The 26,290-nt window shown below is 45.6% G+C and overlaps 1 protein-coding gene across 3 annotated transcripts; it reads left to right on the top strand.

Moving 5' to 3' along the window:
• The first annotated feature begins 263 nt into the window (after window positions 1-263).
• alkbh2 (alkB homolog 2, alpha-ketoglutarate dependent dioxygenase) lies at window positions 264-25,098 on the top strand. Of its 3 annotated transcripts, none has more exons than XM_072247754.1 (4): window positions 264-363; window positions 8,439-8,805; window positions 18,894-19,092; window positions 22,968-25,098. In XM_072247754.1, the coding sequence occupies exons 2-4, from the start codon at window positions 8,481-8,483 to the stop codon at window positions 23,275-23,277; spliced, it is 834 nt and encodes a 277-aa protein (XP_072103855.1). In that variant the 5' UTR covers window positions 264-363; window positions 8,439-8,480; the 3' UTR covers window positions 23,278-25,098. The 3 variants fall into 3 exon arrangements, with proteins under 3 accessions (XP_072103855.1, XP_072103856.1, XP_072103857.1); XM_072247755.1 differs by lacking the exon at window positions 264-363 and adding an exon at window positions 409-439; XM_072247756.1 differs by lacking the exon at window positions 264-363 and adding an exon at window positions 3,262-3,280.
• The last annotated feature ends 1,192 nt before the right edge of the window (window positions 25,099-26,290 follow it).

The following is a 26,290-nucleotide window of genomic DNA, read 5'->3' on the forward strand; positions in this document are numbered from 1 at the left end:
AACTCCAAATCTATTGTTTGGATATTCCGAGGTCAACCAAAAAAAAAACTATTTTCACAATTAAGCAAAAGGCTAATCTTATTATACGTAGCTGTTGCAATTTCACAGTATTAAAGCTCTGTGAATGACATGTTGAACTTGCATTTACACAGTTTTATCCCCAAGTCATTAAATTTATTCCTTCCTATCGCTTGCATTTAGGTAACATGGGGTTAAGAGTGAGTTAGAAGAAGAGATTGATTGGCTAATCTTGGACACGTGGTTTTCTGACCTCCCCTCGGTGCAGGAAGTGGTTTACTGGAGTCCTGTTTGAAGGGGGGTTTGTTTAGATAACAGCCGAGAGTGGGGCTGCAGGACGGCCAGGTAAACAGTGAGCTTGTCATTTTAATCCTGTAATGCAACCAAAATTGAAACCTGGGGAGAAAAGTGTGATTGGGAGGTAAGCTGAATACAAGATCTGCTGGAAATCCGGACCCTTCATCAGGACCGGATCTGCCCCGGTGTTTGTTAACAACAAACGATCTGCCATACGAAGTTAAGGGGTCGAGCAGCATCTGTGAAGGGAAAGGAATTTCCCAGGTCGAAGCTATGGAATGGGCACTTTACTTAGTTCCCTGTCTTGCAGTGTGTAGGTCCCAATGTTGGCCTTATATTCGACAGAGTTTAAAAGAACGGGGTGCAGGCTCAGTGACACTACCAAAGTGCTGACGGCACTGGCAGACTAGAAGGATGTTACTGAAGGTGGGAAGTGATAGTTCTCTAGCCAAAGGGTGGCGAGTCTCTGAAGTTCATTGCCACAGCCGGCTGTGGAGATCAAGTCATTGAGGATACAAAAATAGGTTATATTCCGTCTGGGTAGCCTCCAACCTGATGGCATGAATATTGACTTCTCTAACTTACGTTAATGCCCCCACTCTCCTTCACAACCCATCCCTTATTTATTTAATATATTTCCCCCTTTTTTCTTTTTTCTCCCTCTGTCCCTCTCACTATAACTCCTTGCCTGCTCTCCACCCTCCGGGCTCCCCTCCCCCCTTCTCTCTCTCCCCAGGCTCCCCGTCCCTTGATCCTCTCCCTTCTCCAGCCTGGTATCCCTTTTGCCAATCAACTTCCCAGCTCTTGGCTCCATCCCTCACCCCCCCCCCCCATCTTCTATCATTTTGGATCTCTCCCTCCCCTCCCACTTTCAAATCTCTTACTATCTCTTCTTTCAGTTAGTCCTGACGAAGGGTCTCGGCCTGAAACGTCGACTGTACCTCTTCCTAGAGATGCTGCCTGGCCTGCTGCGTTCACCAGCATTTTTTGTGTGTGTAGGTTGATAGATTCTTGATTAGTCAGGGAGTCAAATGTTACGGAGAGAAGGCAGGAGAATGAGGGGTAATAAATCAATCATGCTGGAATGGTGGAGCAGATTTGATGGGCTGAATGGCCTGATTTTGCTCCTATGTCTTGTGGTCTAATTGCGGAAGAGTGTGAGGATTTTGGGACTGAGACAGGGAGTAATTTCTTCTCCAAAAGGATGACGAAGCGGTTTCAGCAGTGGGGGGCAAATTCTGAAGCACATTCAGGGAGGAGTTAGATGCTATGTAATACTAATGGGCAGAGAGAACGAGATGAGGAGAACGCAGGAACATGTCCTGGATCGTTTATATGAGTCATATATTGGGGCAAAGTCAGGATGTAAATATCAAACTGGAGGGCATAGGTACTTTTGGTCAAGATGGTGCCAGCAAGTGATGAGTCCTTGGACAACGTTTCCTTGAGCGACATCTTTCAGATAGCAAACCTTTCCAATTATTTCACTTCTCCACCTTTGTTTGTTCTTTATGCCTTGTTTGTATTACGGAAACTGTGATGTACAGTTTGGGTCTCAATCGTAGGAACCTGCGCTATGATAGATCCAGGGAGCTGCCTCGTGGAGATCAAAGATAGTGGGGTGGGGGGGGGCACGAAAAGAAAGGTTCGAGAACACAGACTGACTTGTGGAAAGGACCAGCGGGGTCGTGAATGACTCCATCTCAAAGCAGCGAGGAAGATTGAAGCATCGCAGCGAATGCGGAGGGGGGATGGTCAGCGGCTGGATCGGCTTGTTCTGCCCTGGATCAGAGGCGTTAGCACCCAGGGCGCAGTCACCCTTTACAAAAGGACTGAGTTTGTGTGGCTGGTCTCCTCATATGCAGATGAAAAAGTTTCTGATATTCTGAGATTAATGTGAATATTGGACTGGTCTTCATACTGGTTTCTGCAGTTTTTCAGTGTTTTCTTTCTTGTGGACAATTGGTGGGTGGGTGATCTGTAAATGTTTTGTGGGTAAGGTTGGGTGTTGGGGGGTTTAGAACTACTGTTGCTGTTCTTTTCTGTGAGTGAGAGGGTGGGGACTGTTATTGTCGCTGTTTCATTTCGTGATTGAGGGGGTCAGGCACTGTTAATGTCACTGTTTTTTTTTGCTGCAGAGTAGGGGTTTCTTGGAGACTGTGAGTTTTGTCTTTTTTGTGCCGGTGGGGGGAAGTTGATGTCATTTCTTTTTTCAAACCCCATGGTCTTTCTGTATTTCCTGGCTATCTGGAGAAGACAAATATCAGAGTTGTATTATACATGCATACTTTGGCAATGGGATGAACCTCTGAAACTTGGCACCTTGTGAGCTGCCCCCGGTACATCCTCGTACATTTCCATTCACGTGTGACAGTCGATAATCCTGTATTGTGCTGCAGTCGTGCTCGTATTGATGGAGCAAGCCCACCGGACCAAATGGCCCACTGCTTCCTGACTTGCATGTGGGATTGAGGGACCCTACTATTGACGATGCCTTGGGGGAAATACGGTGACAACCAGATAACTGGCTACTGATTGTTTAGAAACCCGCGCAGTGCAGTACTCACGAGTTCTGACCTAGCGTTGAGGGCCCAGGATGCACAGGGTGTACAGTCAGAGTCAGGGTCTGGACTCTGGGCTACAGGTGGCTAGAGCAGGAACAACAGAAGTCAGGAATGTTTGAGGTTAGAAGGGCTGTGTGGTACTCCTTTGCATCTTGCAGACAAGGGACTGTTGAGGGAGCACAGTGGGTCAATGTTCTGAGTCGAGAAGATAAAGACAAAAATGTCGATTGTCCATATCCCTCCACAGATGCTGCCTGACCCACTGAGTTCCTCCAGCAGTTTGTCGTTTTGTTTATATATTTTCTTGCTCCTGTGGAAAGCGGCCAGTGAAGGAGTGGAGCTTTGAGGCTTTGACTCCAGAGACTTCGACGAGAAGAGGCGGAGGACAAGCTAGCTCGCAGGTAGTTTTTACAATGTCTCCTGAGACGGTGATGTGCCTCTCATGTGAGATGTGGCCGTCTTGGGGGAATGCCCCTCTCTCGCAGAGTCACATCTGCAAGAAGTGCATACAGCTGGGCGATCTGGAAGACCATGTAAAAAATCTGGAGCAGCAGCTGGATGACCTTCAACTCATAAGGGAGAATGAGGCAGTCATAGATGAGAGCTACAGGGAGGTAGTCACACCTAGGCTGTCGGAAGCAGGTCGTTGGGTGACAGTCAGAGGGGTGAAAGCGAAGGTGAGCAGACAGGTAGTGCAGAGCACCCCTGTAGCCATTCCCTTGAATAATAAGTTTACCGTCCTGGATATGTTGGCGGGGACGACCGACCAGGTGTGAGCCACGGTGGCAGGGCCTCCGACACTGAGTCTGACCCTGTGGTGCAGAAGGGTGGGACTGAGAAGAGGAGAGCTGTCGTCATTGGAGACTGTATAGTCAGGGGAGCAGACAGGAGATTTTGTGGACTTGAGAAGGACACCCGCATGGTTTGTTGTCACCCGGGTGCCAGGGTCCGGGATGTCTCTGACCGGGTGCATGACATCCTGGTATGAGAGGGAAAGCAACCAGAAGTCGTGATACATGTTGGGACCAACAACATAGGCAGGAAAAGGGATGAGGTCCTGAAGTGTGAGTTTCGGGAACTAGGCAGAAGGCTGACGAACAGGACCTCAAGGGTGGCGTTCTCAGGATTGCTGCCAGTGCTATGTGACAGTGATGGTAAGAATTGGAGGAGATGGCAGTTGAATGTGTGGCTGAGGAGTTGGTGCAGGGAGCAGGGTTTTAGATTTTTAGATCATTGGGATCTCTTCTGGGGAAGGTGGGGCCTGTACAGATTGGATGGGTTGCACCTGAACTTGAGGGGGAGCAATATCCTTGCAGGTAGGTTTGCTAGCATGGTTCGGGAGGGTTTAAACTGATTTGCGAGGGGGATGGGACGCAGAGCGATAGAGCAGCGAAAGAAGTGCATGGAGTAAAGCCAGATCTAACATACAGAGAGGCTTTGAGGAAAGAGAAGCAGAATAAACAGTGTAAAGACAGTAAGGTAGAAGGGCTGAAACGTGTGTACCTCAATGCAGGAAGCGTCAGGAACGAAGGTGATGAACTGAGATCTTGGATAGATACATGGAATTATGATGTAGTGGCCATTACAGAGACTTGGCTGGCACCAGGGCAGGAATGGATTCTCAATATTCCCGGATTTCAGTGCTTTGAGAGGGATAGAGAGGGGGGGACAAGGGGAGGAGGTGTGGCATTACTGGTCAGGGATACTATTACAGCTATAGAAAGGGTGGGTAATGTAGCAGGATCCTCTTTTGAGTCAGTATGGGTGGAAGTCGGGAACAGGAAGGGAGCAGTTACTCTACTGGGGGTATTCTATAGGCCCCCTGGTAGCAGCAGAGATACAGAGGAGCAGATTGGGAGGCAGATTTTGGAAAGGTGCAAAAATAACAGGGTTGTTATCATGGGTGACTTGAACTTCCCTAATATTGATTGGCACCTGATTAGTTCCAAGGGTTTAGATGGGGCAGAGTTTGTTAAGTGTGTCCAGGACAGATTCCTGTCACAGTATGTGGACAGGCCGACCAGGGGGAATGTCATACTAGATCTAGTACTAGGTAATGAACCGGGTCAGGTCACAGATCTCTCAGTGGGTGAGCATCTGGGGGACAGTGACCACTGCTCCCTGGCCTTTAGTGTTATCATGGAAAAGGATAGAATCAGAGAGGACAGGAAAATTTTTAATTGGGGAAGGGCAAATTATAAGGCTATAAGGCTAGAACTTGGTGTGAATTGGGATGATGTTTTTGCAGGGAAATGTACTATGGACATGTGGTCGATGTTTAGAGATCTCTTGCAGGATGTTAAGGATAAATTTGTCCCCGTGAGGAAGATAAAGAATGGTAGGGTGAAGGAACCATGGGTGACAAGTGAGGTGGAAAATCTAGTCAGGTGGAAGAAGGCAGCATACATGAGGTTTAGGAAGCAAGGATCAGATGGGTCTATTGAGGAATATAGGGAAGCAAGAAAGGAGCTTAAGAAAGGGCTGAGAAGAGCAAGAAGCGGGTATGAGAAGGCCTTGGTGAGTAGGGTAAAGGAAAACCCCAAGGCATTCTTCAATTATGTGAAGAAAAAAAGGATGACAGGAGAGAAGGTAGGACCGATTAGAGATAAAGGTGGGAAGATGTGCCTGGAGGCTGTGGAAGTGAACGAGGTCCTCAATGAATACTTCTCTTCGGTATTCACCAATGAGAGGGAACTTGATGATGGTGAGGACAATATGAGTGAGGTTGATGTTCTGGAGCATGTTGATATTAAGGGAGAGGAGGTGTTGGAATTGTTAAAATACATTAGGATGGATAAGTGCCTGGGGCCTGACGGAATATTCCCCAGGCTGCTCCACGAGGCGAGAGAAGAGATTGCTGAGCCTCTGGCTAGGATCTTTATGTCCTCGTTGTCCACGGGAATGGTACCGGAGGATTGGAGGGAGGTGAATGTTGTCCCTTTGTTCAAAAGAGGTAGTAGGGATAGCCCGGGTAATTGTAGACCAGTGAGCCTTACATCTGTGGTGGGAAAGCTGTTGAAAAAGATTCTTGGAGATAGGATCTGTGGGCATTTAGAGAATCATGGTCTGATCAGGGACAGTCAGCATGGCTTTGTGAGGGGCAAATCGTGTCTAACAAGCCTGACAGAGTTCTTTGAGGAGGTGACCAGGCATATAGATGAGGGTAGTGCAGTGGATGTGATCTATATGGATTTTAGTAAGGCATTTGACAAGGTTCCACACGGTAGGCTTATTCAGAAAGTTAGAAGGCATGGGATCCAGGGAAGTTTGGCCAGGTGGATTCAGAATTGGCTTGCCTGCAGAAGGCAGAGGGTCGTGGTGGAGGGAGTACATTCAGATTGGAGGATTGTGACTAGTGGTGTCCCACAAGGATCTGTTCTGGGACCTCTACTTTTCGTGATTTTTATTAACGACCTGGATGTGGGAGTAGAAGGGTGGGTTGGCAAGTTTGCAGATGACGCAAAGGTTGGTGGTGTTGTAGATAGTGTAGAGGATTGTTAAAGATTGCAGAGAGACATTGATAGGATGCAGAAGCGGGCTGAGAAGTGGCAGATGAAGTTCAACCCGGAGAAGTGTGAGGTGGTACACTTTGGAAGGACAAACTCCAAGGCAGAGTACAAAGTAAATGGCAGGATACTTGGTAGTGTGGAGGAGCAGAGGGATCTGGGGGTACATGTCCACAGATCCCTGAAAGTTGCCTCACAGATAGAAAGGGTAGTTAAGAAAGCTTATGGGGTGTTAGCTTTCATAAGTCGAGGGATAGAGTTTAAGAGTCGCGATGTAATGATGCAGCTCTATAAAACTCTGGTTAGGCCACACTTGGAGTACTGTGCCCAGTTCTGGTCGCCTCACTATAGGAAGGATGTGGAAGCATTGGAAAGGGTACAGAGGAGATTTACCAGGATGCTGCCTGGTTTAGAGAGTATGTATTATGATCAGAGGTTAAGGGAGCTAGGGCTTTACTCTTTGGAGAGAAGGAGGATGAGAGGAGACATGATGGAGGTGTACAAGATAATAAGAGGAATAGATAGAGTGGATAGCCAGCGCCTCTTCCCCAGGGCACCACTGCTCAATACAAGAGGACATGGCTTTAAGGTAAGGGGTGGGAAGTTCAAGGGGGATATTAGAGGAAGGTTTTTTTACCCAGAGAGTGGTTGGTGCGTAGAATGCACTGCCTGAGTCAGTGGTGGAGGCAGATACACTAGTGAAGTTTAAGAGACTACTAGACAGGTATATGAAGGAATTTAAGGTGGGGGCTTATATGGGAGTCAGGGTTTGAGGGTCGGCACAACATTGTGGGCCGAATGGCCTGTACTGTGCTGTACTATTCTATGTTTTATGTTCTCTATAAACTTGCCAGGTTCACAGGAAAAGATATTACTCTCCTAAGTAATGTGTTTGAAACAAGTGAAATGACAGTATGTTTGATTTTAATAGGAGTAACATCTTGTTCTGTAGTTTGCATTCTGTTATTGTTTTCCCTTGCCCACACTGCACCAGGGTATGAGGATCTCAGATCGGCCTCTACAGCCACCGATAGACAACAGCATACTCGAGCCAAGAGATCGCGCTGCTGCCTCAGTGCACTGTGTAATGATTGAACTGCGCACGAGACAGGGCTTTCGCTGAATCTCCCTACACTTGACAATACGCATATTCCAACTCATCAGTGCAGCCCCAGTAATCCAGCGCCCTCCAGCCACTGATGGTGCCAGACTTGTAGATTTTCTTGACGCGGGGTCGGAATCGGATTTATTATCACTGATTGTGTAAGCGACAACACAATAGATTTTGTGACATAGATCAGGGCGACAGAGTGGTGTAGCAGTTAGGTTAATGGTTTACAGGGCCGGCAGCGCGCACAGGGTTCGATTCCCTCACGGTCTTTAAGGCGTTTGTACTTTCTCTCCATGATCGCGTTGGTTTCCCCGGCTGCGCTGATTACCTTCCATATTCCAAAGACGCATGAATAAGGGTTAGGACGTTCTGTTGGTGGTGGGAGCACGCTGACATGTGCAGGCTGCCTCCAGCTAATGTTGGTTGTTAATGCAACGGCACATTTTGCTATATACTTGTGACAAATAAATCTAATTTCTGATTATGAACCTGAATCGGTTTCTGATCCAGCTGTCCAGAGAATCTGAAACAAAAGAAAATCTGCAGATGCTGGAACTCGGAATCTGAGCATCACACACAAAATGCTGGAGGAACTCAGCAGGCCAGGCAGCATCTATGGGGGAGAAAAAATTCAGTCAATGTTTTGGGCCGAAATCCTTCAGCAAGCCTGGAGAGAAAAAAGCCGAGGAGGTGACTTAAAAGGTGGAGGTGGGGGGAGAGTTTGCTGCAATCAAAAGGCTGGAGGGTGCTGGATTGTTGGAGTTTCACTGATAAATTGAAACATTTTGAACAAGGTAAAACAATAATGCAGAATAAAACAATGACAGAGAAAGTGTAGTGCAGGTAAATAAAGTGCAAGATCATAACGAAGTAGATTGTGAGGTCAAGAGTCTATCTTATCATGCACAGTTGATGAAAGTCTGTGTTCTGTTTTCTGACTAGACTGCTGCTGAAGCTGTATCTCGGTGGAAGCCACTCAGTGTAATGATGGACAGGTTTGTGGTGGTGAACAAGTTGAAGACTCCTAGGAATGGCAGGTTGGATCGAAAGGAGAAGATCGAGGACCCGGAGAGTGTGCGTGATGGAGAAGCAGAGAGCCCCAGGAAGAAACTGAGAAGAAACGAGTCAGGGGGAGGCGGAGGATGTCTAGTGCCGTCCTTGGCCCAGCAGCAATCAGAGAGCAATGTCACCGTGTCCTGGAAGCATCTCCGAGCCGACGGACTGAACTGTGACTACACCAAACTCTTCACCAAATCTGAGGCTGATGACATATTCCTGGAATTGGAGAGAACACTGGAGTATTTTTCAGGTACAGATTAGACGTGGCACATTAGCGTAATACTATTACAGTGCCACAGACCCGACTTCAGCTCTGCCACCATTTCGAAGAGTTTTAACCGTATGGATTTCCTCTGGGTGCTTCTGTTTCCTTTCACATTCCAAAGACGTACGGGTTACTAGGTTAATTAGTCACATGGGCTTATTGACCTGGAAGGGCTTGTCACGGTGCTGTATCTCTAAATAAATATGTTAAGGGAAGGAATGGGAAGTTCACGCAATTCACCATTCTGTCAGTAGAAATCTCACCTCTGAAATGAAAGCAACCTGGTTTACATGTTTAAGACCAGAAGATATAGGGACAGAATTAAGCCATTTGGCCCATCGACTCTGCTCTGCCATTTCATCATGGCTGTCCAATTTTCCTGTCAGCCCCAGTCTCCTGCCTTCTCCCCATATCCCTTCATGCTCTGACCAATCAGGAACCTATCAACCTCTGCCTTAAATATACATAAAGACTTCGCCTCCACAACTGCCTGTGGCAAAGAATTTGACAGATTCACCACTCTCTGGCTGTAGAAATTCCTCCTCACCTCTGTTCTAAAAGTACACCCCTGTATTCTGAGGTTGTGCCCTCTGGTCGTAGACTCTCCCACCATTGGAAACATCCTCTCCACATCCACTCTGTCAAGGCTTTTCACCATGCAAGAAGTTTCAATGAGGTCACCCCTCATTCTTCGGAATACAGGCCCAGAGCCATCAACTGCTCTTCATACGACCAGCCATTTAACCCCAGAATCGTGAACTCTCTCAAACTCCCTTTGTTGGTGATGGGGATAAACGTGTAGGTATTTTAGATCTGCTGCTTACTAAGGCAAGTAACGAACTCTCCTGTGTGAGAGCACCGGCAGATACATTGCATGCCACACTCTGTTTTTAAAGGCACACTGATTCCACGTACCTGCTGGGGGTGGCAATCTGCTACGTGTTACGTGAAACTCCGTGAAACTCCGTGTGTACTTGGCACCCTTACAGATCGTTTCATCACACAGTGCATCGAGGTAGTACGATAACAGAACGCAGAATGAAGTTGAGCAAACTGGGGCATTATTCGTTGGAGTGAAGGAGGATGAGAGGTGTACTGGATGATGCGAGGCAGAGTGGGCAGCCGGAGACTTTCTCCCAGGGTAGGAACAGCTAAAATTTAAAGATGATTGAAAGAAAGTCCAAGGGGGATATCAGAGCTAGCTTTTTTACACAAGGGGTGGGGGGTGTTTGGAACTCACTGCCGGGAGTGGTGGTAGAGAGACATTTAAGAGACTCTGAAATAGCCTCATGTATTAAATGGAGGGCTATGTGGGAGGAAAGGATTAGATTGACTTTTGAGTAGGATAACAGGTTAGCACAACATTGCGGGCTGAAGGGCCTGTACTGAGGTGTAGCTTACTATGTTCTAAAGTGTTACAGTTATAGAGAAAGTGCAGGTAGAGAGTAAGGTGTTAGATACCTATACATAATAAGCTAGGTTGTAAGGTGGTGGGCCAGAAGTATTGGGGGGGGGGTGGGTAAAGTGTTGTTGATAGCAGTTAGACCAAAAAAAAAGCAAAGACTGATTTTTTAAAAAATTCTAAATAATAAGTATTAGAAATAGTTGGCAAGTTGGGCAGCTTCTGTGGACAAGGAGAAATGGAATGGGCAACCTTTCATCTATCAGTACAGGATATTCAATAACATTTAACCGATCAATAATTCCCCTTCCAGAAAAATTCCATTGTGGCACAGTTGATAATGGAATTAATCCAGGGTTTTCCACCAGTAATCTCTTTGAAGCTTGTTAACCCAGCAAATGAATCTCCTCCCAACAACCTCCTCCAAATTAGGCGAAGCTTGAGCAGTCTCTATTGAAGGTGTTAAAACTCCTGCAGAAATGTTAAGCGCTGATATCTTCACATTGAAGGAGAGTTCGAGCTGAGCAAATTGAAATTTTTGAACTGGGAGTCTGCCAGAGATATCAGAGACCAAGGGCATGTAAAATGTTGGGAACCTGTGTCTGAGGCAGAGGGTTTCTTTTAACACGTGATAATAAATTATATTGTGGAATTACTTACTGGAGAAGTCTGTGGAACCAGAAGATACAGGTGTGGTGTGGCGGTAAAATTCCAAGACCAAGGCTGGTCTAACAATCCAGTAACTTCAGTTCGAGTGCCACCACGGTAGGGTAGCTACAGGATCTGATTAGTAGCTGCATTCATTGAGGGAGGCATAGTGGTACACCAGTTAATGCTGTTACTTCACAGCACCATAGATCATGACTACGAGTGCTGTCCATGTGGAGTTTGCAAGTTCTTCCTGTGACTGTGTTAGTTTCTACCAGGTGTTTTTGTTTCTTCTCACATCCCCAAAAGACAAGCTCAAAAAAAGAACTTCAAAAATCCATTATCACGGTAAGTATATGTCACCTTGACATTCATTTTCTTGTAGGCATTCATAGTAGACCGGGTCTGGCGCTGTGGTTCAGAAGAGCAGAGAGGTGACGAGGACTGCAGTGTTGATAGGAGGTTCCTTAGTCAGAGGGACAGAGACGAGGCTCTGTGGGCGTGACAGAGACACCCGGAGGGTATGTTGTCTCCCAGGTGCCAGGATCGGGGATGTCTCTGATCAGGTCCATATCATTCTCAAGGGTGAGGGTGAGCAGCCAGAGTTGTGGTACATATTGGCAGCTATGACTCAGGCACACAAGGTGAGGAGGTCCTGAAGAGAGATTTTAGGAGCTAGCTGAGAAACAGGACCTTCAGGGTGGTATTCTCTGGATTGCTGCCTGTGCCACATGCCATTGAGAGTAAGAATAGGATGATTTGGCAGATGAGTGCATGGCTGAGGGACTGGTACGGGGGAGCGGTTCAGATTTATGGATCATTGGGATCTATTTTGGGGAAGGTATGACCTGTACAAAAGGGATGACTTGCACCTGAACCCAAGGGGGTCCAATCTCGTTGCGGGCAGGTTGACTGCAGTTGTTTGGGTGAGCTTAAAGTAATTTGGCTAGGGGATGGGAACTGAAGCAATATGTAGTGAGGAGAGGCTAGTGATTGGGCAAAATTGCAGTCAACAGGATGAGTTGCAATGTAGAAGGCGGACAAAATTGGAAAGGGTGAATACAGGACTGAAGTTCACTGAACTTGTAGCACAGTTACAGATTGGCAGGTATGATGTTGTGGGCATCACTGAATTGTGGCTGAAAGAAGATTATATTTTCGAACTTAACGTCCAAGGATACACCTCCTACCAAAAGGATAGTGTGACAAGAATACACAAAGATAAGATGTTCGCTGTCCTGTGTGATCAGCAGTTGGTCTGCCACCTGTCTTCAGGAGAGAGAGAGATAAGGAAAAACAATGGAGCAGCATTTGGGAGATGTGTAATGAAGGGATGGGAGAGAGAGTTGTCTAGAGCGGCTCCCCCTTTGAACCCTGAACTGTTTGAAGTGATGGACAAGCGATACCCCAGCAGGGGGATAAAAAGGGACAGGTTCGCTAAGGCAGGAAACACACGACACCCGAGGTAACGAGACCCTGGAAGCGGTGCGCCTCTCACAAGTCGGTGGGAAGCTTTTGGACGGCTGATCGCGGGATCAAGCCTTAGACGCTCAGGGTGGAAAGGTACGATCAGCGGGAACCTGGTGTGTATCCGCCCTTGCCTGGGTGCCAGGATCACTGCAGAGGATCGACCGCATCTGAAGGAGGGGTCACGGTCGGTGACCTCAGGTGACATCACAAAGGACTTGCCCGAAGGCTGCCTGCGCAGGTCTGTGTGTGGAAGCTGTTTTAAATATTCATTCGTTTTCGTTCTGTCTCTCCTGCCCCCACATTGTCCATCGCCATGGCAACGATTACTGCGAACTGAACTGAACTTTGCGTCACTTTGAAACTGATCATTTACCCCTAGACAATGATAGAGCTTGATTGATGCTGTTATGTTAATTCCGTGGACATGTGTGTTTATCATTGCTGAACTGTTGCATTTATTATCCTTTTGATTAGAGTACTGTGTTGCTTATTTCTTTAATAAAACTTTCTTAGTTCTAGCAATCCAGACTCCAACTGAGTGATCCATTTCTGCTGGTTTGGCAACCCAGTTACGGGGTACGTAACAATAGGCAGAGAAGGTGGTGTGGCTCTGTTGGTTTAAAAAAATTATTAGAAACTGGTGACATGGGGTCAGAAGGTGTTGAATTGTTGTGGATGGAGCTAAGGAACTGCAAGGGTGAAGAAAACCCTGATGAGAGTTATATATAGACCCCCAAACAGTAGTATGGATGTGGTCTACAAGTTACAATGGGAGTTAGAAAATGCATGCCAAAAGGGCAATGTTACAATAGTCATGGAGAATTTCCATATGCATGTAGATTGGGAAAATCAGGTTGGTGTGGGATTCCAAGAGGGGGGATTTCTAGAATGCCTAGGAGATGACTTTATAGAGCAGCTCATGGTTAAGCCAAGTAGAGGATCAGCTATTTTGAATTTGGTGTTATGCAATGAACCGGAATTGATTAGAGAGCTTAAGGGGCAAGTGACCATAATATGATCAAATTCACCCTGAAATTTGAGAACGAGAAGCTATCATTATTACAATGAAGCATAGGAAATTACAGAGGCATGAGAAAGGAGCTGGCCAGAATTGATTGGAAAAGAACACTGGCAGGGGTAATGGCAAAGCCGCAATGGCTGGAATTTCTGGAAGCAATTCAGAAGGCTCAGGATATATACATCCCAAAGAGGAAGAAGTATTCTAAAGGCAAGATGACACGAGCATGGCTAACAAGGGAAATCAAAGTCGACATAAGAGCCAAAGAGAGGGTATAGAGCAAAAATTAGTGGGAAATTAGAGGAGTGGGAAGCTTTTAAATAGCAACAGAAGGCAACAAAGTCATTAAGAAGGTAAAGATGGAATACAAAAGTAAGCTGGTCAATAATTTTAAAGAGGATACTGAAGGTTTCTTCAGATATATAAAGTGTAAAAGAGAGATGAGAGTGGATTATCGGACTGCTGGAAAACTATGATGGAGAGGAAGTGGCAGAGGAACTGAATAAGTACTTTGTGTCGGTCTCCACTGTGGAAGACACGAGCAGTATGGTGGAAGTTCCAGGTGTCGGGGGCATGAAGTGTGTGAAGTTGCCATTTCTAGAGGCAAAGTTCTTAGGAAACTGAAAGGTCACCTGGATGAGATGGTGTACACCCCAGAGTTCTGAATGAGGTGGCTGAAGAGATTGTGGGGGCATTAGTAATGATCTTTCAAGAATTACTAGACTCTGAAATGGTTCCAGAAGACTGGAAAATTGCAAATGTTACACCACTCTACAAGAAGGGGGAGAGGCAGAGAACAGGAAATTATAGAACAGTTAACCATAAAACCATAGAAACCATAGAAACTACAGCACAGAAACAGGCTTTTTGGCCCTTCTTGGCTGTGCCGAACCACTTTCTGCCTAGTCCCACTGACCTGCACATGGACCATATCCCTCCATACATCTCCCATCCATGTATCTGTCCAATTTATTCTTAAATGTTAAAAAAAACCCGCATTTACCACCTCATCTGGCAGATCATTCCATACTCCCACCACTCTCTGTGTGAAGAAGCCGCCCCTAATGTTCCCTTTAAACTTTTCCCCCCTCACCCTTAACCCATGTCCTCTGGTTTTTTTCTCCCCTTGCCTCAGTGGAAAAAGCCTGCTTGCGTTCCCTCTATCTATACCCATTATAATTTTATATACCTCTATCAAATCTCCCCTCATTCTTCTACGCTCCAGGGAATAAAGTCCTAACCTATTCAACCTTTCTCTGTAACCGAGTTTCTTAAGTCCTGACAACATCCTTGTAAACCTTTTCTGCACTCTTTCAACCTTATTTATATCCTTCCTGTATTTGGTGACCAAAACTGCACACAATACTCCAGATTCGGCCTCACCAATGCCTTATACAACCTCATCATAACATTCCAGCTCTTATACTCAATACTTCGATTAATAAAGGCCAATGTGCTAAAAGCTGTCTTTACGACCCTATCTACTTTGGACGCCACTTTTAGGGAATTTTGTATCTGTATTCCCAGATCCCTCTGTTCCACTGCACTCCTCAGTGCCTTATCATTAACCCTGCATGTTCTACCTTGGTTTGTCCTGCCAACGTGCAATTCCTCACACTTGTCTGTATTAAACTCCATCTGCCATTTTTCCAGCTGGTCCAAGTCCCTCTGCAGGCTCTGAAAACCTTCCTCACTGTCTACTACACCTGCAATCTTTGTATCATCAGCAAATTTGCTGATCCAATTTACCACATTATCATCCAGATCAATGATATAGATGACAAATAACAATGGACCCAGCACTGATCCCTGTGGCACACCACTAGTCACAGGCCTCCACTCAGAGAAGCAATTCTCTACCACCACTCTCTGGCTTCTTCCATCGAGCCAATGTCTAATTAGTTAGTTTGATCTCAGTGGTTGGGAAGATGTTGGAGTCAATTAAGGATGAGGACTCAGGGTACTTGGAGGCACATGATAAAATAGACCATGTAAGCACAGTTTCCTCAAGGGAAAATCTTGCCTGACAAGTCTGTAGGAATTCTTTGAAGAAATAACAAGCAGGATAGACAAAGGAGAATTGGTTGATGTTGTGTACTTAGATTTTCAGGAGGCCTTTGACAAGGTGCCACACCTCTGCTGATCAACAAGCTATGAGCCCATGGTATTACAGAAAAGGTTCTAGCATAGATGCACGATAAAACAGTGGCTGGTTGACAGGAGGCAAAGCATGGGAATAAAGGGAGGCTTTTCTGGTCGGCTTCCGGTGATTAGTGGTGTTCCACAGGGGTCTGTGTTGGGACCGCTTCGTTTTACATTGTATGTCAAAGATTTGGATGATGGAATTGACGGCTTTGCTGTGTGGAGTAGGCGGGTAGTTTTGAGGAAATAAAGAGGCTACAGAAGGACTTAGACAGATTAGGAGAATGGGCAAAGTGGCAGATGGAACACAGTGTCAGAATGTGTATGGTCATGCACTTTGGTAGCAGAAATAAAAGGGTTGACTATTTTCTAAATGGAGAGAAAATACAAAAATCTGAGGCACAAAGGGATTTGGAACAGCTTAAAGAGAGCTTTTGGTACATTGGCCTTTATAAATCAAAGTATTGAATATAAGAGTCGGAATGTTATGGTGAGGTTGTATAAGGCATTGGTGAGGCCGAATCTGGAGTATTGTGTGCAGTTTTGGTCACCAAGTTACAGGACGGATATTAATAAGGTTGAAAGAGTGCGGAGAAGGTTTACAAGGATGTCGCCGGGACTTGAGAAACTGAGTTACAGAGAAAGGTTGAATAGGTTAGGACTTTATTCCCTGGAGCGTAGAAGAATGAGGGGAGATTTGATAGAGGTATATAAAATTATGATGGGTATAGATAGAGTGAATGCAAGCAGGCTTTTTCCACTGAGGCAAGGGGAGAAAAAAACCAGAGGACATGGGTTAAGGGTGAAGAGGGAAAAGTTTAAAGGGAACATTAGGGGGGGCTTCTTCACACAGAGTGGTGGGAGTGTGGAATGAGCTGCCAGACGAGGTGGTAAATGCGGGCTCACTTTTAACATTTAAGAAAAACGTGGACAGGTACATGGATGAGAGGTTTATGGAGGGATATGGTCCGTGTGCAGGTCAGTGGGACTAGGCAGAAAATGGTTCGGCACAGCCAAGAAGGGCCAAAAGGCCTGTTTCTGTGCTGTATTGTTCTATAGTTTTATGGGAGTCTTTGTGCAGGATTCCTTGAAGATTGATTTGCAGGTTGAGTCTTTGGTGAGAAAAGCAGATGTGAGTTAGCATTCATTTCAAAAGGACTGGAATATAAAAGCAAGGATGTAATGTTGAGACTTTATAAAGCACTGCTGAGGAGTTTTGGGCTCCTTATCTGAGAAAGGATGTGCTGAAACTGGAGAGAGTTCAAAGGAGATTCATGGAAATGGTTCCAGGATTGAATGGTTTGTCACATGGAGAGTGATGGCTCTGGGCTGGTATTCACTGGAATTCAGAGGAAAGAGGGGTGACCTAATTGAAACCTATCGAATGGTGAAAGGCCTTGATAGAGTGGATGTGGAGAGGATGTTTCCTATGGTGGGAGAGTCTAAGATCAGAGGACGCAGCCTCAGAATAGAGGAGCGTCCTTTTAGAATGGAAATGAGGAGGAATTTCTTTAGACAGGGAATGGTGAATTTGTGGAACTTGCATATTCAAGCCAATGTTTGATAGATTCTTGATTGATCAGGGCATGAAGGGATACGGAGAGAAGGCAGAAGATTGGGCCTGAGAGGAAAATCGGATCAGCCATGATAAAATGGCAGAGTAGACTAGATGGGCTAAATGGCCTGATTCTGCTCCTATATCTTATGGTTTTATAGAACAAAGAATTACAACAGAATCAATAAAACACTTGTTGGTTCGTATCTGCCGTGTTGTATGATGTGGGCATTTTATGGTCTTTTCATGACCAGGACTGTCCTTGCCAAATTTTTCTACAAAAATAGTTTGCCATTGCCTTCTTGGCAGTGACTTTACAAGACAGGTGATCCCAGCTATTGTCAACACTCTTCAGAGATTGCCTGCCTGGTGTCAGTGGTCGCATAACCAGGACCTGTGATATGCACCAGCCCCTCATACGACCATCCACCACCTGCTCCCATGGCTTCACGTGACCCTGAACGGGGGGCTAAGCAGGTGCTACACCTTGCCCAAGGGTGACCTGCAGGCTAATGGAGGGAAGGAACACCTTACACATCCTTGGTAGAGACGTATCCCCACCCTGCCACCCACAATGAAACGCTACATACAAACAAATACCATGTTGGTAGATTCACTGTGTACCACCCCTTGTTGCTTGGTGCAGGCAAATGGTGAAATAATTGAAGGGAGTCTGCTGGATCTGAGAGCAGGGAATTGGGGTGAGGAGGAACTAGACTAATGAGATTGCTGCCCTGGAAACTGGCATTGACTTGATGGATCAAATGTTGCCTGGTTTGCTTTGCTATAGTCACATGTACTGACCACCCAGACAGATCGTCGAGGTAGTAAGGATAAAACCATGCAGAATGTGGCACTGCATTGAAGAAAGTGCAGTGTGGGTAGATGATAAACTGTTGGGACAGGTTGGGAGATGAAGGGTTAATAGCTTATGCTGAGTCCATTCAAGATCTGACAGTGGGCTAGAAGCTGTGCTTGAGTCTGCTGGTTCATGCTCTCAAATCTTGAGTCTTCAGCCTTCCAGGAGGGGCGGGGGGAGGAAGACTGGCCCACAGGCGATTATAGATTACGTTGCTGCTTTTCTAAGGCAGCAGAAAGTGTAGACAGACTCAGTGTGTTAGAATAAATTAGCTTTTTAAAAGAAAACAGAGTCTGGAGACTGTGTAGTGAAAGAAAGCCTCAGCCAAGGCGTGGCAGCTAGTGTAATGATTTTCAGCACCAGCAATGGGGATTGAGTTTCCACCACAGTCAGCCGTTTATACATTCTTTCTGTGACCACATGGGTTTCCTCTGGGGGCTCTGGTTTCCTCCCACAGTCCAAAGACATACGGGTTGGGGTTCGTGAGTTGTGGGCACGCTATGTTGCCGCTGGATGTGTGAAGACACTTGCAGGCTGCCCCCACCACATCCTTAGTCTAAGCTGGTCGTTGATACAGATGACAGGTTTCACAGAAGTTTTGATGTACTTGCGGCAAATAAAGCTAATCCTCGGAATCTTTCTCTTTACAATACCTTTCTTGACATCAGCACCAAGGTACTTCAGACTGCAGCTGGTGTTTAATGCAGGAACTATTGGTCAATTTGTGTATAGTGAGCTGTCACACAGACTCTTTCAGTGGCTTGGGAGATGCATATGTTCTGGTCATCAGAATTATTTCCTCTGCTTCTCTTCACAATGGTTTATCCAGAACAGACAGCACTTTGATTTCATGCCGAACCCAAAACTCAGCAACCCTGACAGTGTCGCACTCACTCGCTGGTGTGTGCATCTGTTGGAGTGTCACGTTCCTGACTCGATGATTATGCTTTTGATTTTTGTGTTTTTTTTTTCTCTTCAGGTGATCTGACTAAAGTTCAGGTGTTTGGGAAATGGCACAATATTCCACGCAAACAGGTGACCTACGGTGACCCTGGTTTGACCTACAGATATTCAGGGGTGACCTTGTCCCCTAAGCCTTGGACTCCTGTGCTGGAGAAGATAAGGGAGAGAGTGACACAGGTGACTGGGCACACATTCAACTTTGTGCTGGTGAACAGGTGAGTGGGTTCAAGAGTGATCGTGCAGGAGGTGAGGAACAGGATGAAGAATCCATAATATCCTCTAAAATGGCTGATCCTCCATCAGTGTGTGGGATACTAACCCTAATGTACAGTATTCCCCGCTGATCCAATTCCCCTGCAGTGTTTCTGCCCCTGACCCTCAGCCTGAAATATCTACCGTTCATTCCCCTCCAGAGATACAGCTGGATTTGCTGAGTTCCTCCAGCATTTTGTGTGCATGTAGCTCAAGATTTTCAGCAACTGTGTAATCTCTTGTGTTTGTACCTATCTTGGGTAACTGTTTTGAGGCAGAGATGGAACATCTGATCAAGAATGAAAAGGAAATCCATGAACGTGAGATTCTGCAGATGCTCTGTGTCAGAACAGGGCGATGCTTGTTGGGATGTTATTGACTATGTCCTTACCTAAAATTGGAGCCAGAAACTTAACAGTACTGTACAGATGTCTTGGGCACATATTCATAGCTGGGGAGCCTAAGAATTTTGCACAGTACTGTATCTGAGTGAGCTTATAAATCTGACGGGAATGAAGGACATTTGGACTGGTGAGGGAGGGTGTCGGACAAGGAGTGCCAGAGGCAGGGGGTGGTGCAGGTGCAGACACACCCAGCCCCGAGACACCAGACAAGGCCATTTGATTCCAAACTATTAGTTTATTGATTATGGCAGAATGTCTCTCTGGTGTTTCCCTCTCCCTTCCCCTTTTCCCAACCATGATTCCCCTCTCCCTGCCTCCTTCGCAATCTCAGTCCACAATCGAGACCCATATCAGAATCAGGTTTATCATCACTCACATATGTCATGAAATTTGTTTTTATTTAGCAGCAGCAGTACAGTGCCATACGTAAAATTACTATAGTACTGTGCAAAAAGTCGTAACGATATATATGTTCATAAGACTTTAGCACAGTACTGTCTATATTTAGAATTCTATAGTTGTTTAAGGTATATATGGTTGAGCCCCCTGAGTTTACACCAATGGGATTTTCAAGATTTGTTTTATTTGTCACATGTATATTGAAACATACTGTGAAATGTATCATTTGTATTAAGTCAAATCAGTGAGGATTGTGAAGGCAGCCCGCAAGGGTCACTGTGTTTCCAGCACCAAGGCAGCTCACTAACATTAACTTGTCCCTCTTCGGAATGTGGGAGGGAACCCACACAGTCACTGGGAGAACGTACAGGCTCCTTGCAGACAGTGGCAAGAATCGAACCCCAATCGGTGATCGTCAAGGCTGTAAAGCAATTGTGCTAACAGCTATGTTCAAGTGCCGCCCCATATTGTGGGCAGCCTTTGCCTTTTCCTGATCTCTGTCTATTTTCCTGTCTAAAATTGGAGACAAGTTATCTATTTAGAATTATAGTTTTGCTTGAGCAACCGGATGTTTATGGAACTCAAGCTAATCACAGTATTATACAGCGAGAAACATTGTGGCATGAAGATAGTGGGGACAAATAATATGGGGCCAGTGCAGGAAAGTGGTACAGAGATAGAACATCAGCTTTTTAAAAAAATTTATTTTGAGCCATGCTCCCAGCACCCCACCATTTTAACCCTAGCCTAATCTCAGGACAACTTACAATGAGAAATTAATCTACTGACCTTTGGAATGAGGAGCACCTGGAGGAAACCCACACGTTTCATGGGGTGGATGTACACACTCCTTACAGAGGATGCCAGGATTGAACTCGAAACTCACTAGGCACGAGGGACCAGGTGACCTTACCCCTGCTGTTATCTCACCTGCAACAGTGACCATAATGCCTATCTCAGTAACTAGCGACCCTCAGGGATGATAGTCAGCCATTGTTGCTCCATGTGTGTTTACGTTGCCAGCTTAGCATGCCTGTAATTTACTAAGCTTAACCTGTACACCTCTGGAATGTGGGAGGAAACTGGAGCACCCGGAGGAAACCCACACAGACGCAGGGAGAGCAAACAAACTCCTTAAGGACAATAGAGGGAATTGAACAGGGACTTACAGCTGGTGCTGTAATAGCATAATGCTAGCAATACTGTGCCAGTATAAGGGGTAAATAGTTAAAGTTTCAGGTTAATGAGTCTGCCAACCAGAAACTGTAACTCCGCTTTTTTTCTTTACGGGTGCTGCCTGACCTGCTAAGGATTCTCCTCAAACTCAATCTTTGTTTTATTTCAGCTTCCCAGAATCTGCAGTATTTTGCTTCTCATTAACACTGAGTTTGCCAATGACAAATGCCTGCTGATCTCTGAAGATTTTCTTTTCCCTTTCACAAGTTCACAATTGGCTAGTACGGTGGTCAGCGTGATGCTATTACAGTGCCAACGACCCGGGTTAAATTCTGTTCTGCTGAACCTTGTAGGCATGCTATGTTGGCATCAGAATGTGTGGTGGCACTTGGCGGCCCCCAGCACATACACGTACGTGTGTGGGTGTTTGTGTGTGTGTGTTAATGAAAATGGTACATTTCACTGTACGTTTGGATATACACGTGATAAATGAGTCTGAATTTGTAACTATTCCCGCCACTGTCTGAGGAGTTTTGTGTATTCTCCTCATGATCACGTGTTTCCTTTGGGTGCTGCGGTTTTCAACCACATTCCTAAGACGTTTGGGTGAGTAGGTTAATTGGTCACGAGTGTAATTGGACAACACGGGCTTGTTGGGTTGGTAGGTCCTGTTCCGTGCTGTGTCTGAGTAAATAAAAAATAGATAAGAAACCAGAGGTCTCCAATCACTGAGCACTTCTGGAAGGGTGGTGTGCCACAGGGATCAGTGCTGGGCCCATTGTTATTTGTCATCTATATCAATGATCTGGATGATAATGTGGTAAATTGGATCAGCAAATTTGCTGATGATACAAAGATTGGAGGTGTAGTGGACAGTGAGGAAGGTTTTCAAAGCTTGCAGAGGGACTTGGACTAGCTGGAAAAATGGGCCGAAAAATGGCAGATGGAGCTTAATACAGACAAGTGTGAGGTATTGCACATTGGAAGGACAAACCAACGTAGAACATACAGGGTAAATGGTAAGGCACTGAGGAGTGCAGTAGAACAGAGGGATCTGGGAATACAGATACAAAATTCCCTAAAAGTGGCGTCACAGGTAGATAGGGTCGTAAAGAGAGCTTTTGGTACATTGGCCTTTATTAATCAAAGTATTGAGTATAAGAGCTGGAATGTTATGATGAGGTCGTATAAGGCATTGGTGAGGCCGAATCTGGAGTATTGTGTTCAGTTTTGGTCACCAAATTACAGGAGGGATATTAGTAAGGTTGAAAGAGTGCGGAGAAGGTTTACAAGGATGTTGCTGGGACTTGAGAAAGTCAGTTACAGAGAAAGGTTGAATAGGTTAGGACTTTATTCCCTGGAGCGTAGAAGAATGAGGGGAGATTTGATAGAGGTTTTGATAAAATTATCATGGGAAAAGATAGAGTGAATGCAAGCAGGCTTTTTCCACTGAGGCAAGGGGAGGAAAAAAACCAGAGGACATGGGTTAAGAGTGAGGGGGGAAGAGTTTAAAGGGAACATTAAGGGGGGCTTCTTCACCCAGAGAGTGGTGGGAGTATGGAATGAGCTGCCAGACAAGGTGGTAAATGCGGGTTCTTTTTTAACATTTAAGAAAAACTTGGACAAGTACATGGATGAGAGGTGTATGGAGGGATATGGTCCGTGTGCAGGTCAGTGGGACTAGGCAGAAAATGGTTCGGCACAGCCAAAGGCCTGTTTCTGTGCTGTAGTTTTTCTATGGTTTCTATGGTAAGCGGGGTAGAGAGCTGGCGGTGCGATCTTAACCTCTGGGATTGCTTCATCGCCTGGTTGCAATGCCAAGTGCGAGCTAATAATGCCTCTGCTTGTCAACTCGACAGGTACAAAGATGGGAGTGACCACATGGGTGAACATCGGGATGATGAGAAGGAACTGCAGCCTCGCAGCCCCATCGCGTCTGTTTCCTTTGGCGCCTGCAGGGACTTCATCTTCCGCCATCGAGATGCGCGAGGGAAGAGACCGATGCGTCACCTGGAACCAGTGAAGTTGCTGCTGGGTCACGGCAGCTTACTGACGATGAACTACCCGACCAACATCTACTGGTATCACAGCCTGCCCGTCCGCAAGAAGGTGCTGGTGCCCAGGGTCAACCTGACCTTCCGCATGGTTCTGCCCTCGCTGAAGGACTAAACACTCTACCAGCAGGCTTCACTGGCATGCCGGGGAGGTCGGTTTGGGTAGTTCTGCAGTCGTTCATTCTTTTGATGTCGCTGAGTTTGCATCTTCTGCCTCCAGTAACACACTTGGGTCACTCGCCACGTGCTGACTGAGCTGGTGGCCGATAGGTATTTAACTGTGACGCTCTCACTCACCCTTTCTCTGCAGATATTTCACAGAGGCATTAAATAAGATGCTGTGTATATCTCAGCTGAGAACCGTCCTCCCTTCTTGCTAGCCCTTGTGTATCATTAACCCCACATTCCCGATACCCAGAAATAGCTTCTACCATCCCAAGAACTGTCAAAGGGGTAGATGTCTTACATGAATTTTAAAAAAGGTTTTAGGCAGTTTTGGGATGACTCATAGTCCAGGGATATGTGAATTTGGAAAGGAGCTTACAGTGGATAGGAGTCAGGTTTTAAATGAGTTTGAACATGAACTTTCCGAGCACCTTGCTGTTTCTTCGGAGAGATACAAGAGCACGTATCTCAGATTTGTGTTAGTTACAGGTATACCCGTTTCTCACACTTGGGTTGCACTAACTGGTGTGAGGATGTACAGTGATGTTTAAAGGGGTTCCAGTGGGCTGACGTAGCAACTAGGAACAGATGTGTAGGAAATGCACAACCTACTCTGCTTACCATAGAACAAAATTTCTTACATAAATGTCTTCATCCAGAGTTAGAGATACATTTTCAGTAACGATTTCTATAAAATAGTGAGGGTATTGAGACCCATTCTGTCATTATGTTGTATTTAAGTTATTAAATTATTTCTGCCTTGTTGAAACTTCAGCTTTCTATTTTTGTGGTGGAGAGCACTTGGCTCTTGTGCACGAGCACACACACACTCGTCGCCTTGTCGTTTGCTACTGTAGTCTTCGCTTGTATGTTCTTATAGTGGGTCCTAAACTGAGCTGATACACTCCGGTTGGCTTTATAGCGCCTTTCCCGCCATACATGGTGGAATATTCCATTTCTTTAGTAATGGGGTTGTGTACATTTGTATATGTTGTTTGTATAGTGTAATCAAGGTAGATACTTCCTTTTATTTTGTAATATGATTGTAACAGCTGGCTAGTGGTGTAATGGACTTCGACGCAAGTGGTCCCGGGTTCAAACCTGGCTGGATCTTTGCACGCTTTCCACCGTACTGGATTGAGTGTCGAGCTACCAACTCGGCCTTGTATAAAACAGACAAAATGCTAAAGAAACGGCGAAGTTGTCACCTGATGTGCCACAAGGCACGTCGAGGAACAACATATGATTGTAACTACATCAGGAATGCTAGGAGTCCACACTGGACAAAAGTAGTATGGCACTATTATTGTGTCTTCTGGTAGATAACTTTTTGTAAATATTGGTGTAGGGTTCTCAGTAATATTAATTGTTAAGGCTGACAAAATGACTTCTCTGTAATGTTAACTGCTGAGGTAAGGGGTTCTCTGTAGCAGCATGTTTGGGTTATAATTAGTGACAACGGGACCTGTATTCATTTGCTAGTCAATGGAAGTCATGTTATTCTCTCTATACGTGTGGAAACCAGAGGAGAAGCACGGGCTTTTGGTGGAGGAGAAGAGGAGAGGTTGGACGTGAGTCGAGCGCTCTGGTAGGTCACCGGGAGTGGTCCCATCTGAGGGTCGACAGAGTTCAGAGGAGATCGATGGGTGGAAAGGATACCTGATTTCGTGAGCTCCAACGAATTATTTTGTGCACAGAACTGTTAAATTTATCGACTTGGTGCCTTTATTGTATTTGTTTTTTCTAACCCATTACCAAGAAATAATTATAAAGTGTAATCATTTAATTTGTATATTGTGTGCTGTCTGATATTTTATGTTGGGGGCTTGTACCAGGGTGCATCACATAGTATCCACACCAACGCAATTACAGTGTTGGCGGGGTCACCGCCGGTTTACCCTAGAAGAACAGGAGCAAATTGGGCAAAGATGCTACATTGCCAATTTTCTTTTCACTATTATCACTCATTCTTGTAAGTTTGACTTTTGATGCACCTAAATGGACTAAGGTACTAAGTGACTCCAGCCATTTTTTTTCCTTTGGTCATAACCTACATATCTAACAATTTGTTTAGCTAGGTTTTCCCAAGTTTGTCTTAACAAGGCCATTCCCACTCTAGTGACTTCACCAAAATCCAGGCCAAATTTAGCATAAGGAAAGATGTGCACTTTGAAAAGAACTAAAATACAAACTATTATCTACGTGGAGTAAGATTTATAGATGAGAAGAGTACAGGGAGATTTAGCTGCTTTTGTGTACAAATTGCAAAAGGGTAGCAGGTAAGTCGGGAAGACAATAGCAAGATCTTTACTGCAAGAGTTTGGAGTTGAGGAATAGAGAATTTACACAATGAGGCCAACTGGAATACAGTGCAGAGTCAAGCAACACACATCAAAGTTGCTGGTGAACGCAGCAGGCCAGGCAGCATCTCTAGGGAGAGGTATAGTTGATGTTTCGGGCCGAGACCCTTCTGGTTTCCTTATTTAAGGAACAAAAAATATGTAAGAGGCAGTCTGAAAGAGATTCATCAGACTAACTCCTGACACGAGAGGTTTGTCTTATTGTGAGCAGCTAGAAAAATTCAATCTATCTCCTTTGGAGTTTGGGATACTGAGGATGATCTTAACACAGGTGTGTTCCTGAGCGCTGTTCATAACCTGGACTGTCTGTCAGAGCTATACAAGTCTGGCGACTAAATAAGTTACAAGAGGTCCAGGTACAATCTCCGGAAAACTGTCTGACATGTGAATTGGCCATTCCGGACCAAACTTGAATGAGTGAAGGATGCTCAACAGCTGCGTCAGTGCTTGAATGCTATCACCTCTTACAAAGAGAAACCGAGCGAGATGGGTGACAGCAGGGCTTCACTCTCAGATGAGCTTGCTCTGACCATCGAAACATGGAGCAACCATCATGAACTCGCACAGCTCTCGATGATCCTATGATTTCAGTCTGAGGCCAAC

This window comes from Mobula birostris, chromosome 31, assembly GCF_030028105.1.
Source record: "Mobula birostris isolate sMobBir1 chromosome 31, sMobBir1.hap1, whole genome shotgun sequence".
NCBI lineage: Eukaryota > Metazoa > Chordata > Chondrichthyes > Myliobatiformes > Myliobatidae > Mobula > Mobula birostris.

Excerpts from the sequence above, each read along its gene's own strand:
- alkbh2 (XM_072247754.1), top strand. The coding sequence starts at position 8,481 with ATGATGGACAGGTTTGTGGTGGTGAACAAGTTGAAGACTCCTAGGAAT. Across the intron at positions 8,806-18,893 it reads AACACTGGAGTATTTTTCAG|GTGATCTGACTAAAGTTCAG; the intron begins GTACAGATTAGA and ends TTTTCTCTTCAG. Across the intron at positions 19,093-22,967 it reads AACTTTGTGCTGGTGAACAG|GTACAAAGATGGGAGTGACC; the intron begins GTGAGTGGGTTC and ends TCAACTCGACAG.